A 14,220-nucleotide genomic window follows, 5' to 3' on the forward strand; every position below is an offset into this window, starting at 1 on the left:
GAAAAGTTTGCGCACCCCTGTTCTAGGGGGTGATGAAACTGAACGTTCATTCAGAGAGTCTAGCTAATCAAAACTGAACTGGAGCACCTTTCACTTCTGTTTCAGGCATATGGGACCTGGCCCGGAATTGTCGGAGATCCGGTGGCCCTGGCCCCGGTGCTGCCAGAGAAGTGGCATTACAAAGGTTAAACTTCATCGTATGGTTTACAAAAACCCAAGACCTGGTGAAAAATTGGTGACCTGGAGAAGCACTAGCTTCATCTGACACCTGCTGTAACACTTGGTTAATCGTTTCGGTCCCAAATTCTCGGGTGCAACCCAAAAATGTCCAAGAAGAGCATTCTTGAAAGACCAAATTAATGGTCTCGTGTTTAAAAGGGCTCCAGATGAGGGGACCTGTGCGGGTTTAAACAGCTGCATACTGTATATAAAGAACTCTCTGGTTTCATTCAAACCTACGCCCCTTCCCAGAACCGATATGGCTGCTGTGACGGTAAATTAACTAGTGTTAACCGTTTGGCCGACCGGTATGGGGTCCTGGGGCCTTTGACTTACCAGCCCACGGGACAGCAGTCGCTGCTCTGCCCCCTCTCTGCAGCCCTGATTGGTGGTAAGGAGAGAGCAGATTTATTACACTAATTATTTGTCTCTATATATACCAATGATGAGCTACTAACAAACTTGTGGCTAACACAGGAAGAAGTGCAAATGTGGCTTGATAAAATGAATCCGATTGCCATAACTGAAGTCAGGAAGGATTTATTTCTTCCCTTATTAGACATAACTGGCAAATGTTACACCGTCTGTATTCTTTGTTTTCTTCTGAATCAATAATGGATCTCACCCAAATAGAATTTAACAACGGTTGAACTAAATGGCTGTATCTTTTTTTGCAACCTCCAGTTGCAGCTTAACTCTGTTTCCAGAGCTGCAGCTATACCCGGCCCAGCTATAGCCCCTTAAAGCAGCAGTCCAAGCTGCCGGTTTTTCTTTTTTTTTTTATGATTTATTTTCCCTTCAATATGTGCATCGATACAATCCACAGAATGATAAGTAATTAACTAGGTTGCCGATTGATCAATGAATATTCGGCTCGGGAGTTCACTAAATACAATGTAATACAATGGGATGATGTTTTTGCAGGGAAAAATGTAGAATATATATGGGCAGTCTTTAAAACATTGTTAGAAAAGCACACTTATCAGTGTATACCCCATGGGTAATAAGTATAAAAGCTAAATAAACAGGTAGGGGAGGAAATGGACAAGAAGAGGAAGGCGTTTAGATTCTTTAAGTCACAAGGGACAGAGACATCGTATCAGAATTATAAGGAATGTAACAAAAATTGCAAAAGGGCAATCAAATTAGCAAAAATGGATAATGAAAAACGGATTGCAATAGAAAGTAAAGTCAACCCTAAAAAGTTCTTTAAGTACCTTAATAACAAAAAAATGAGAAAAGAAAATATAGGACCCTTTCAGTGTGAGATGGGTAGGCAGATTATTGGAGATAAGGGAAAAACTATTAAACAAATTCTTTGCCTCTGTGTTTACCAGGGAAGAATCAAGTTCAATAGCAGTGCCGCAGAAGGAAGCCACAACCTCCATATTAATGAACAATTGGTTAACTGAGGAAGAAGTTCATAAGCGACTTGAAAAAATTAAAGTAAAAAGCACCTGGCCCCGATGGCATACAACCAAGAGTTCTCAAGGAGTTAAGCTCAGTAATAGCAAAACCATTATATTTAATATTCAAGGACTCCATTTCCACAGGCTCAGTACCACAAGATTAGCGTAAAGCAGATGTGGTGCCTATATTTAAAAAGGGAGCAAGATCACAACCGGGAAATTACAGACCTGTAAGCCTGACTTCAAAAGTAGGGAAACTACTTGAAGGTTTAATACGGGATAATATTCAGGAATACCTAATGGAAAACAAAATTATTAGTAATAGTCAGCATGGATTTATGAAGGATAGATCTTGCCAAACTAACCTTATTTGTTTCTTTGAGGAGGTAAGTAGGAATTTAGACCAGGGTAATGCAGTTGATGTGGTCTACTTAGATTTTGCAAAGGCTTTTGATACGGTTTCACACAAGAGGTTGGTGTACAAAATAAAGAAAATTGGACTCAGTAATAATATATGCACCTGGATTGAAAACTGGTTAAAGGACAGACAACAGAGGGTTGTCATAAATGGAACTTTTTCAGGTTGGCTAAAGTCGTGAGTGGAGTACCTCAGGGATCGGTACTGGGACCCCTGCTTTTTAATTTGTTTATTAATGACCTTGAGGTTGGGATCGAGAGCAAAGTCTCCATCTTTGCTGATGATACTAAATTGTGTAAGGTAATAGAATCAGAGTAGGATGTAATTTCTCTTCAGAAGGACTTGGAGAGACTGGAAACGTGGGCAGGTAAATGGCAGATGAGGTTTAATACAGATAAATGTAAGGTTATGCATTTGGGATGCAAGAATAAAAAGGCGACTTACAAATTAAATGGAGATATATTGGGGGAATCCTTGATGGAGAAGGATTAAGGAGTGCTTGTAGACTGCAGGCTTAGCAATAGTGCCCAATGTCATGCAGTAGCTGCAAAGGCAAACAAGATCTTATCTTGCATCAAACGGGCAATGGATGGAAGGGAAGTAAACATAAGTATGCCCTTTTACAAAGCACTAATAAGACCACACCTTGAATATGGAGTACAATTTTGGGCACCAATCCTAAGAAAAGACATTATGGAACTAGAGAGAGTGCAGAGAAGAGCCACCAAATTAATAAAGGGGATGGACAATCTAACTTATGAGGAGAGGCTAGCTAAATTAGATTTATTTACATTAGAAAAGAGGCGTCTAAGAGGGGATATGATAACTATATACAAATATATTCAGGGACAATACAAGGAGCTTTCAAAAGAACTATTCATCCCACGGGCAGTACAAAGGACTCGGGGCCATCCCTTAAGGTTAGAGGAAAGGAAATTTCACCAGCAACAAAGGAAAGGGTTCTTTACAGTAAGGGCAGTTAAAATGTGGAATTCATTACCCATGGAGACTGTGATGGCAGAAACAATAGATTTGTTCAAAAAAAGGTTGGACATCTTTTTAGATGGGAAAGGTATACAGGGATATACCAAATAAGTATACATGGGAAGGATGTTGATCCAGGGATTAATCTGATTGCCAATTCTTGGAGTCAGGAAGGAATTCATTTTTCCCCTTAATGGGGTTTTTTGTTTGCCTTCCTCTGGATCAATAAGTAAGTATAGATATAGGATAAAGTATCTGTTGTCTAAATTTAGCATAGGTTGAACTTGATGGAACTACGTCTTTTTTCAATCTCATCTACTATGTAACTATATAAATGGCTGTCGGTGCAGCAGAAGAGGACCAAAGATGCAGAGTTCTGTGAGGAAGATCATGTGACCAGGCAGTCACTAGATACAATTGGTGCACTACTAGAGAGAGGGCAGGGCTCAAAAAGCGGTGTACCAGAGCCAGTCACAAGAGAGGAAGGGGTATGACTGAATAAGGTTGCTATAGAAACGAAAAATGCTTGTTGCATTATAATATATTAAAAATGTCATTTAGAGTTGATTTTTTTTTAATGCTACAAGTCTTTTCTCATAGTACAGAACGGATTTATTAAAATACACATATTGTTTGGTCTGCAGCATTGTAATTTCACTGCCACAGCTTTTCTTCAGATGTAGTGCGACAACATGAAGAAATATGCTACATCTGTAGCGTATGTTCCTATTTGACTGTGTATATCACGGGTGGCCAACTCCAGTCCTCAAGGGCCACCAACAGGTCAGGTTTTAAGAAAAACCCTGCTTCAGCACAGGTGGCTCAATAAAAAATGACGGAGCCATTGATTGAGCCACCTGTGCTGAAGAATTAACGTTATGTTTTAAGTTTCTTCACTAATTACATCCACAAAGGATACATGTCTATAGACCACCCTGTATCAGCCAGTTTAATTTATGTTTGCACACATAAGGGGTGCATTGGAGGGATTCTCCTCCCCGGTTTTGCAGTATATTCAAGATATACACCTTTGCGTAGCACCTTTTGTGTAATAAGACCGTGGGCCGTTACATTTCTACAGACGCCCCAGAAAATGAATCTTCATACCGGTATCAAATTGCAAGCCGATTATTAACATGGCATTGTAATGATAACTCTGTGCCCAGGAGACATACTTGAAAACGAGAGGTAACTCAATGTACTGTATTCCTTCCTGGTAAAACATTCTGTAAATAAATAAATGATAAAGTATGTCGACCTTATTAAAGTCGATAAAAAGGAGTGAGCCTACCCTGCCAATAAGCAAGATTTCACAGTCCGGCTTCATCTTCCAGATCTTTAAATGGGGGAAGCTTTAGTGACATTCCTAAAAACTGTGCCATCTGAACTACTATATGGGAGTCCGCGTTCTTTAGTACATCGGCTATATCACAAGTAAGAGTGAACGCACCATTAACAGTCAGTGGTTCCCAGTGCAATCCTATTGTATGTGGTCACAAACCTTGGGTGTTACCTAATAGTTTTTCCATGTACACATTTCACTTTGAAGTGCAATGCTGAAGAGAAGCAGTACCATGCAAGGCCATAAATAGCAATCAAGTAGGGATAACAAATAAACAAGCCAGGGAGCAATGTGCACTTTGTTACCTATAATCCTGTTAAACTGGGGCAACCAACAAAGGAATGTTTTATAACAACTGCCTTTCTTTGCTAATGTGGGTAGACACAAATATAGTTCTACATTTGTTCTGCTTCACAGCTGTTGTGTGCTTGTAATCCACATCTTAACCATTGAGTATGACGGGGTGGTGCTTAATAAAGAAAACATGACCAATCTCCCCCATCGTGACCTGCGGTAAACACAATCTCTGCCCGATAACGGGTTCGAAAAGCAAAAGTTTGTTTGGCAGCAATATACCCTAACGTCCAAACTAAAGGATCGCAGAAGTATTTGCAGAGCCGTTTCTGGTAAGATAAAATAATAAAGTACCTCTAAATACTGGCTGCATGCTTTATTTTGTACATGTTCGCTTTATATATTGTTTAATTACCAGCGGTATTATAGTGCAGGGGTCTCCAGTGGTTGGTCCATGGACCGGCGTCGGTCCGCCACAGAATTTTAACCGGTCCGCAGAGGACCCTGGCCGCACTCCCCTCCCAGGTCAATGTGTGTGTGACGGAGGGGGCAGTTGAGCGAGAGGGAGGGAGGGGGGGGCAGTTGAGTGAGAGGGAGGGAGGGGGGGGCAGTTGAGCGAGAGGGAGGGGGCGGCAGTTGAGCTAGAGGAAGGGGGGGACAGTTGAGCGAGAGGAAGGGGGGGCAGTTGAGCGAGAGGGATGGGGGGGCAGTTGAGCGAGAGGGAGGGGGGCAGTTGAGCGAGAGGAAGGGGGGGGGGCAGTTGAGCGAGAGGAAGGGGGGGGCAGTTGAGCAAGAGGGATGGGGGGGCAGTTGAGCGAGAGGGAGGGGGGGCAGTTGAGCGAGAGGAAGGGGGGGGCAGTTGAGCAAGAGGGATGGGGGGGCAGTTGAGCGAGAGGGAGGGGGGCAGTTGAGCGAGAGGGAGGGGGGGCAATTGAGCGAGAGGGAGGGGGGGCAGTTGAGCGAGAGGGAGGGGGGGCAGCTGAGCTTGAGGGAGGGGGGGCAGTTGAGCGAGAGGGAGGTGGGCAGTTCAGCGAGAGGGAGGTGGGACAGTTGAGCGAGAGGAAGGGGGGGCAGTTGAGCAAGAGGGATGGGGGGGCAGTTGAGCAAGAGGGAGGGGGGCAGTTGAGCGAGAGGGAGGGGGGGCAGTTGAGCGAGAGGGAGGGGGGGCAGTTGAGCGAGAGGGAGGGGGGGCAGCTGAGCTTGAGGGAGGGGGGGCAGTTGAGCGAGAGGGAGGGGGGCAGCTGAGCGAGGGGGGCAGCTGAGCGAGAGGGAGGGGGATTCAGCGAATATAAAATTTATTTATTGGATTGTAATATTTTTATTTATATATAGCGTGTTTAAAATGTCAGCCCTAGTATTAACCGGTCCTTCAACTATATTTAGATTTTTGCTGGTCCTCAAAGCAAACGGTTGGATACCGCTAGTATAGAGCATTTCCATCGCCGCTTCAGCACAGATGGACCCTCCGCTGAAATCCCCACCGCCAGCCGCTGCCAAGGTAAGTTTTATTACTGGTTAGGGTAGGGGGTTAATGAAAGGGTTTTAGAGGTTAGGGTAGGGTCTTTTAGGGTAAGGGCATAAGGTAAGGAGTTAATTTAATGGGCTTTTAGGGTAACCGTGGCGAATTACAAGTCACCACGAAATGCAGTTTCATGATATTTGAAACATGCTGCTTCATTGCATATAATAACAGGTTTATTCATGTAGGGGGCAAACAAGACAAAATATGGAGAATATTTATTACAAGTACGTAGCATGCAGTCCAAATTACACTATAGTTGGCAAATGGCTGTCTGCTAGTTAATAGTCTTGTAACAATTCATCTAGAGGGTGAATGTTTCAAAAGTTGCTTCATTTTTTTACAATGATTTAAAAAAATGTGATTACCGTAGCAAATATTTTGAAAGCGTTTTAAGGGTCAAGAATTCAGGTCAACTGTCCAATTTTACCTTACGAATGGTGTTTTTGAGAGCCCAAAACGTTGCCCTGCAATTTTTATTTTTGATTCATTTTGCACAATTGTTTGGCCAATCCAGTGATTTTGAACACATCAGCACGTGTGAAAATGTTACGTTTTTTTTTCGCAGCGACGTCGAACTTTGCCAAAAACATCAGCCAATCCCTGGCAAACCGCATCAGCTCGATACAAAAAAACAACCATCTCTTTCGGATAGTAGAATGTATGTTTTTGGAAGAAATATGGGACTGTTGATACAATGTCTGCATCCTATCATGAAACATACGTGTGCAAGCATAGGTTAGAAATGTTCTTAATGGACAGACAGGTGAGATGTATTAAGCTGCAGCTGCTTCCTGAAAGTAAACGTCATCTCTCTGGGCCTGCATTGTTACCTAGCCTTACAAAGCAGTTACAGTACAGCCTGCTCTGTGATCAGCTCAAGGGCGGGATCTCTCCAGAGAGTGGCGTTATTTACAAGAGGTATTTGGCAGGATTCGTGGCGTGCCTAGGTATTTGGCAGAATACACAACAGTGTGCAACGTTTCTACAAATAAACACTGAGGAGCCCATGACCTGAATACTGTACTTTCTTCAATATACTGTACACAAAGTGTCTGCGCTGCTGTGATTGCATACATAGCTCCTTGTGTATATCAGGGGTGCCTTCAAGCAGTCTCTAATCCACACATACCGACCATCTGTCACGTTTGGCACACCTGTGAGCACCTGACCTGCATACGGGACACGGGTTAATACACAGCTCGCAAGCTGTCCCACTTTTCACCTCTGCAAAGGTCCTTCAAATGGACACTATCTCCCCTAAATCCGTCCCCATATACCATTTGTCACGAACAGCACACAAGTGGGCACGTGACTTAGATATGCAACTAGGGTTAATACAGATGGCTACTCTAGCTAACGCACCTTTCTCCTGCGCAAGGTACTTTCAATGAATTGATATTAGCCCCTTACTGAATTGTATTCATATCTATATGCTGCCACCACCTAAGAGATGCAAAAATATGTAATTAATAAATCTACCAGGGTCTCGGGTCCTTGTTTATGATAGAAAAACTATGCACTTAACACACAAAGGTTTGTGTGTATCACTCTTTGATAAAGCACCGCCGTCGTACGAAATGCGTTAGAGATGACTGCTGAAACGGTTTGATTTTTGAATAAAAGTTTTTTTTTTTATTGCTACACTGCTTTCTGTCCAGCATTTGTATCAGTTTTTCTGAGGTGCTTCCCCTGCTTTTCGCTTTTCGCTTTACATTGTTTATCCCCTCACGGCTGGAACACGCTTTGACCGGGATCACACAGGACTGCATGGCAACGCGGAACACACGCTGCTGAAGAACCCTTGGAGGAACGCTAGTGTGCGTTTATCTGCTTTTCCGCTTTATCGTAGCCTTGTGACAGCAGGATACATTTGGGGCAATTCGGGGCGCGGCATGGATCCACCGGCACCGCGGGTTTACAGCGGTGATCTCCTGCTCTCAGTTTGTTTCCTTCCCTTCTGCGGATCCTCTTTTTCCCCTACCTGCGATATGGTTCACATAGTCAGGGGCTAGATACACTAGCACAACTTATTCATTGTGCAGTGGATTGTTTTTCCTGGGACATTTCAATACAGTGACGGTTTCACCATTTATTTAGGCTTTATACAAGTCATGCCTCTATCAACCACATAAAACTAGATCACCGCGGTGCATTGGGATCTTCTTTCCCATATTTTGCAGTTACGCTAGCCAACGCATCTTTCTCCTGTGCAAGGTACTTTCGATTAGTTAATATTAGCGCCTTACTTAATTGCAATCATATCTATACACTGACACCACCCAAGAGATGCAAAAATATGTAATTAATAAATATGACAGGGTCTGTTTATGATAGAAAAACTATGCACTTTGCAATTAATGTTAATACAGCTCAACCCCGTTATAGCGCGATCCGCTATAATGCGGTTTGAGCATGGACCCCGAATGAAAAAAAATTTAATATTTTTTTTGCACACTGCACGCACTCACTGCACACACACACACGCACGCACGCACGCACGCACGCACGCACGCACGCACGCACGCACGCACGCACACACACACACACACACACACACACACACACACACACTGCACACACTGCACACACTCACACCACACACACAGCCCCCCTACCTTTGATGTCACAGTCCACCTTTGGGGGCATCGTGGGGCTGCTGGGGGGGGGAGGGGAGGAACGGTGCAAGGCTGGGGGATCGGCGCGAGGCTGGGGGGGGCGGTGCGTGGATCGGTGCGAGGCTGGCGAGGGGGGCGGTGCGGGGATTGGCGCAAGGCTGGGGGGGGGGCGGTGCGGGGATCAGTGCGAGGCTGGGGGGGGGACATCGGTGTGAGGCTGGAGGATAGATGCGGGGATCCGTGGTTGGATGGCGAGGAGCTGCTGAGGGGAGTGCGGGGAATGCTGTGACAACTACAGTGGCTGCTAGGGGACATGTAGGGCTGTCGGCGCCTCACTCCACCTCCTCCCGCCGATCGGGCGCGCGGCGGCCATTTAAAAAATAAATGAGCGTGACCCCAGTTATAGAGCGGTCGGATCGGGTGGCCCCCGAGGACCGCGCTATAACAGAGTTGAGCTGAACTCTCTCCAAAGCGTGCAATCCGTTCCTTCAGAGCCCAAAGCATCACTTAAATGTATTTATTTATATACATACACACACACACACACACACACACACACACAGCTTAGATTACAGAAAAAGGATTACAAGCACATACAATTACAGTAATGCAAGACTTTAGTTTGCAAGAATTTAAGTTTCTTAAAATAACAGGATAAAACATAAAACCCTATACATTACCATATGTCCTAACTTTACTCCCAGAGAGGTCACTGGTGCAGAACTGAGACTCACGTGTTTGGTTCAATCACAACTCTGTTGAAATCTGACTTTCATAATCTGTACTAAAATGTATATCCTATTTTTTCCCCATTGAAACAACATAAGCCCACCCAGGTCATACATCAGCTCCTACAAAAACGACAAAACGTTACCCTCGGTATATAAACGTACTCATAACTTTCCTTCTGTAATACTTACACACGTGAGTCACATCAATACATTGAGGCGCTCATGGCGGACACAACAAGACGAAGTATGACCGTCTTACCACTAGACCTTAGCAACAAATTAATATCTGTCCCCCAGTCCCTGCCAGTCTTACCATATCTGGTCCCATTGCGTTAGTCTCTCTGTCACGAATGCAAATATCACAATTGTATACTTCAGCATTGCTGTCAAGTTCATGATTCCATATCTTTTGGATGGTATGGGATAGGCCCATCTCAGCCAAAGCATATGTTCTTATCTCTAGATCCTATCTGTTTTAACACTAGGCCTGGCTAAGGAGTTAACAGGCCATAAAATACTTATTTGTACTTTAAAATCCAACTGCAATTAAGTTCCCTTTGAAATCCAGCACAGATCCATGACAAGTCTGGACCTGTCATAAACCCAATATAATGCATTCTAAACCCAAATTGTTGCACCATTAACCCCTGAAGCACCAGATGGATGAAAATACCAACCAATTAGCTTAGTCCTAATTATCACCACGGCAACATCCTTAAATATGTATTGTCCTGATAATCAGCCACTTATATAAAAAAAAAATATACAGTCATACCCCGCATTAACATACGCAATGGGACCGGAGCATGTATGTAAAGCGAAAATGTACTTAAAGTGAAGCAGTACCTTTTTTTTACTTATTAATGCATGTACTGTACTGCAATCGTCATGTGTAACAGGCTCTATAGTCTCCCCGCTTGCGCACAGCTTCGGAACAGGTAGGTATTGCTGTTCAGGACGTGCTGACAGGCGCATGCGTGAGCTGCCGTTTGCCTATTGGGCGACATGTACTTACTCGCGAGTGTACTTAAAGTGAGTGTCCTTAAAGCGGGGTATGCCTGTATATCATCTCCAAATGTGATTATATAATTATATAAGAAGTGAATCGATTTCTTACGACACTTGGTTCAATTTTCTCTCACCTGGCACTTCATCTTTAAATATGGTTTAAGAAAATTTGGTATAGCTAGTGGTCCAACCTTTTACTAGACCATATTACAGCAACAATTTCTCCACACCCCCCACCCGTGGGTCCTGCAGGGCTCAACCATGATGCTCTCAACCCCTGGTTGCTGGTAAATCTATTTTTACATGTTTGGCCCAAAATATAAATATGTAATATAAACTATAAACATGGTACAAAAACGGTTTAATGTTAAAGGCTTCAGAATTTAGCGAGACACTAGCAAGACATTAGAAGTGAAAGGCACTATCGGTGTCTGTTTGAAAGATGTGACAAGCCCACACAATGCTACAAATACAAAGCATGCCGCTGAAATGTCTTTGTGGTTTGTGGCTTTTCTATTGTTTGATGCCAAGTGTGTGAGATTTGCTTTCAGCATCCACCTTTCAGGGCTCAAAGCCAATGTCATCTGTTATTAGAAATGCCTTTCTGTCAAGGGACGTACCTTTCCATTTTAATGAGTGCCTGTGCACCACTAAACTCCCCAATAAAAGAGTCAGAGTCTTCAAGGCTGTCTAAACCCAACTCGTGTTGGTAAAAGTATTCGGAAAACGTTTTTGCTCATAAAATAACCCACCGTTTATTATCTTTTCTCAAAAATACAGCGTACAGGAAGTTAGCGCCGTTTTATTCATCGTCGAGCTTTTATTTTAGGCTTGCACCCAACCCAACGACTACTCCCTGCCCCATGACAAGGATGTGAATACTAGAAGGACTGAGGTTGGGAGCAGGACAACCTTGTCAGTCAGTGGGTATGTAATCTTTATACTTCAGTTACCCCTGCTACTAGGTAACATTGGGTGGCACACTCCAGCATACAAAAATACACAATCATGTATCTGCCATCCCCAACCTTACATCCACTGCGATTTAAATAAAAGAACAAATGGAAACACTTACCGGTCAATAACAATCTCTTTCTGCCGCAATAAGCCTTCTTTGATTTTCATCAGGGATTCCCATTTACCGACATCCTGACTTAAGGTGACTGCAGAATAACCTGGTCGAGAGGAGCCTGCCCCAACCTGCATAACAACACATGTATACGGTTAACAGTCACAGGCGTTTAGCTGCATGCCAACACGTTCATTTAACATGTCCCTATAACTCTATCATTTATAATACCAAATCACCAACAAAGAAGAACCAGGGATAGAGGATAATAGGAGTGGGGTAGGTAACACACTTGGAAGATGTTATAAAGTCTTTGGTAGCCTCATAGAAATACTGTACCTAGAGTAAAGATTGTGTGTTACTTTTTACAACCGTGACACAACAAGGATACGGTGGGTGAAAAAGTGACAAAAAGATCATCAACTATACAAAATATAGCAAAAAGGAGAAATGTATGTCTTCAACAAGTGCTCAAACGCTTGCTACCTCATCCTGTGTGTAACTTGGCATGTGACAAAGGGCTGAAGAATGCCTTGATGGCTTCGGAAGATACTGTATGCAATTCACGATTTCACCTCTTTTTTTTGTTTTCTCTTCAACAATCTAAGATATGTGGGTAATCTATTATTTAAAGACAGGCACTCCTACAATAAATAAATAAAAAACTTTAATCTGCATTTTTTTATGGAAATAATTGTATTTAACATATCGAGATGTCTAACTAGCAACAAAATAAGCTAAATTCCTGTAGCATTAAAGGACATCCCCTGTATTTGTATACAAATGTGTTTTTGTTTTTTTTCAAATAGAAATGGGAGGAGTAGTTAAAGCTGCAATCCTTCTCCTCACCCGCGGTTTTCAGCTCTGGAGACCTCCTGGTTCCTGACAGACTGACCTGTGAAGTTACTTGGTTTAAATCTCCCTCCAGGGGAAACAAAATGGCCTCCAAATCTCCCAATATGAAGCCACATCATCATCGGTTGTGGTTTCCGATTGGATGGCTATTGAAAAACCCTTTAAAAACCAGGAAGTAATGCCGGTAACTGCCCCAGTATCTTGAAAACTGGGGTGTCCCTAAAGCTTAAAATGGTGCTGCTCCAGAGGACCACCTGATTCCAATAATGTACAATTGGAGGAGGGGGGAGAGACAGGGAGAGAGACAGGAGGGGGATCTCAGGGAGGGAGATCACTGCTTTAAAATATATTTGAGCTTCGACTACATTTAAATAACAAACCAAAAGATGTACTTGTTAAAGGGTGGATAAAACAGTATGGCTTTATCTCCATGTAACCACAGAGTAAATCATGAATGGGCCTTCAACTTACTTATGCAAATAATTTTTTTATCCACGTTTTATTTCATTTTGGGGGATATAAGAGTGCAGAAAGAAAATTGGGGGGAGGGAGGGAGAGAGGTGGTATATTGCATTACACTACAAATGTAACATAGTAAAGAGAACGGGAAGTTATTTTATTCATTTATTTTGTGCGTTTCCAATGTACATTACTGAATAAAAGTTGCCTTCAGAATGTTTCATGCATATACAGTATATTAACCTCCGCTAACAGCACTGCCTGCAACGTAACAAGCAAAGCAACCTTCATTACTCAGATAGTGGCTGCAAAGCGGGTCTCACCTATTTTACCCCAAAGTTCAGAAATTAGGGGATTGGCTGTACATTTATCACGGACGGTGTAAATGTAAAAACCTACATACTTTACCCCCACTCACACATGTGCAGAACAGACAGACTACACTGAAGCGGTATCCAGGGGGATTCTGGAACACTTCTGCATATCCAAGTCCTACTCAGCACAGACATTTAAGAACAATCCATAGGACAGAACCATACTGTCCATATACATTCCTGTCTCACCCTCAAATACTTTCTGGGCAAGCTACCCAGCTACCTGAACAAGCTCCTCACCCCTACCACATGCAGTACCTATCACCTGAGATCAGACTCCAAAAGACTATTCATGGTCCCAAGACTCAACAAAGTATCCGGACGTTCCTCCTTCTCCTTCCGTGCACCCCAAAACTGGAACAACCTACCAGAGACTCTCATATCCACCACCAGCTTAAGTTCTTTCAAATCTAAGGCTGTCTCACACTTTAATCTGGTCTGTAACTGTTTCATAAGCTCATAATATATATTTTCTTTAACTGTGCATGCAATGTCTTGTATATAAATCTATACCTTGTTCATTTATGTAACTGTATTTGTAACCATGTATTATTTGTTTTACTCTGTGCCCAGGACATACTTGAAAACGAGAGGTAACTCTCAATGTATTACTTCCTGGTAAAATATTTTATAAATAAATAAATAAATAAATACATTAGTGGCATCCACCGTATAACACAGTGATTTTCTACTGGAATTCCGCTGCCGCCAGGGTGAGGGGCGGCGACGACCCGGCAGCTCCGCAGGTATCGCACCAAGGAAAGAGGGAGGTGTGTAAGAGATGTGGGGAGGGGGGTGAGAGTGCAAGGGAGGGGGATGAGAGTGCAAGGGAGGGGGGTGAGAGTGCAAGGGAAAGAGAGAGAGAGAGAGAGAGAGAGAGAGAGAGACGGAAGGGAAAGAGAGAGAGAGAGAGAGAGAGAC

The 14,220-nt window shown here is 43.3% G+C and overlaps 1 protein-coding gene and 1 long non-coding RNA gene across 4 annotated transcripts in view; one reads left to right on the forward strand and one right to left on the reverse strand.

Moving 5' to 3' along the window:
* The window catches only part of CEP85L (centrosomal protein 85L), a 259,428-nt gene that overhangs the window by 33,809 nt on the left and 211,399 nt on the right, over window positions 1-14,220 (reverse strand). For all 3 annotated transcript variants that reach the window (XM_075597741.1, XM_075597740.1, XM_075597739.1), the window contains exon 4: window positions 11,618-11,742. In XM_075597741.1, coding sequence (XP_075453856.1) covers window positions 11,618-11,742 — 125 coding nt within the window. The remainder of the gene's footprint in view (window positions 1-11,617; window positions 11,743-14,220) is intronic.
* Window positions 4,802-7,787, forward strand: LOC142493552 (uncharacterized). Its single transcript, XR_012801136.1, has 3 exons — window positions 4,802-4,998; window positions 6,050-6,164; window positions 6,754-7,787. It is a non-coding gene; the product is annotated as an uncharacterized LOC142493552 (long non-coding RNA).

Source organism: Ascaphus truei, chromosome 4 (assembly GCF_040206685.1).
Source record: "Ascaphus truei isolate aAscTru1 chromosome 4, aAscTru1.hap1, whole genome shotgun sequence".
Lineage (NCBI taxonomy): Eukaryota > Metazoa > Chordata > Amphibia > Anura > Ascaphidae > Ascaphus > Ascaphus truei.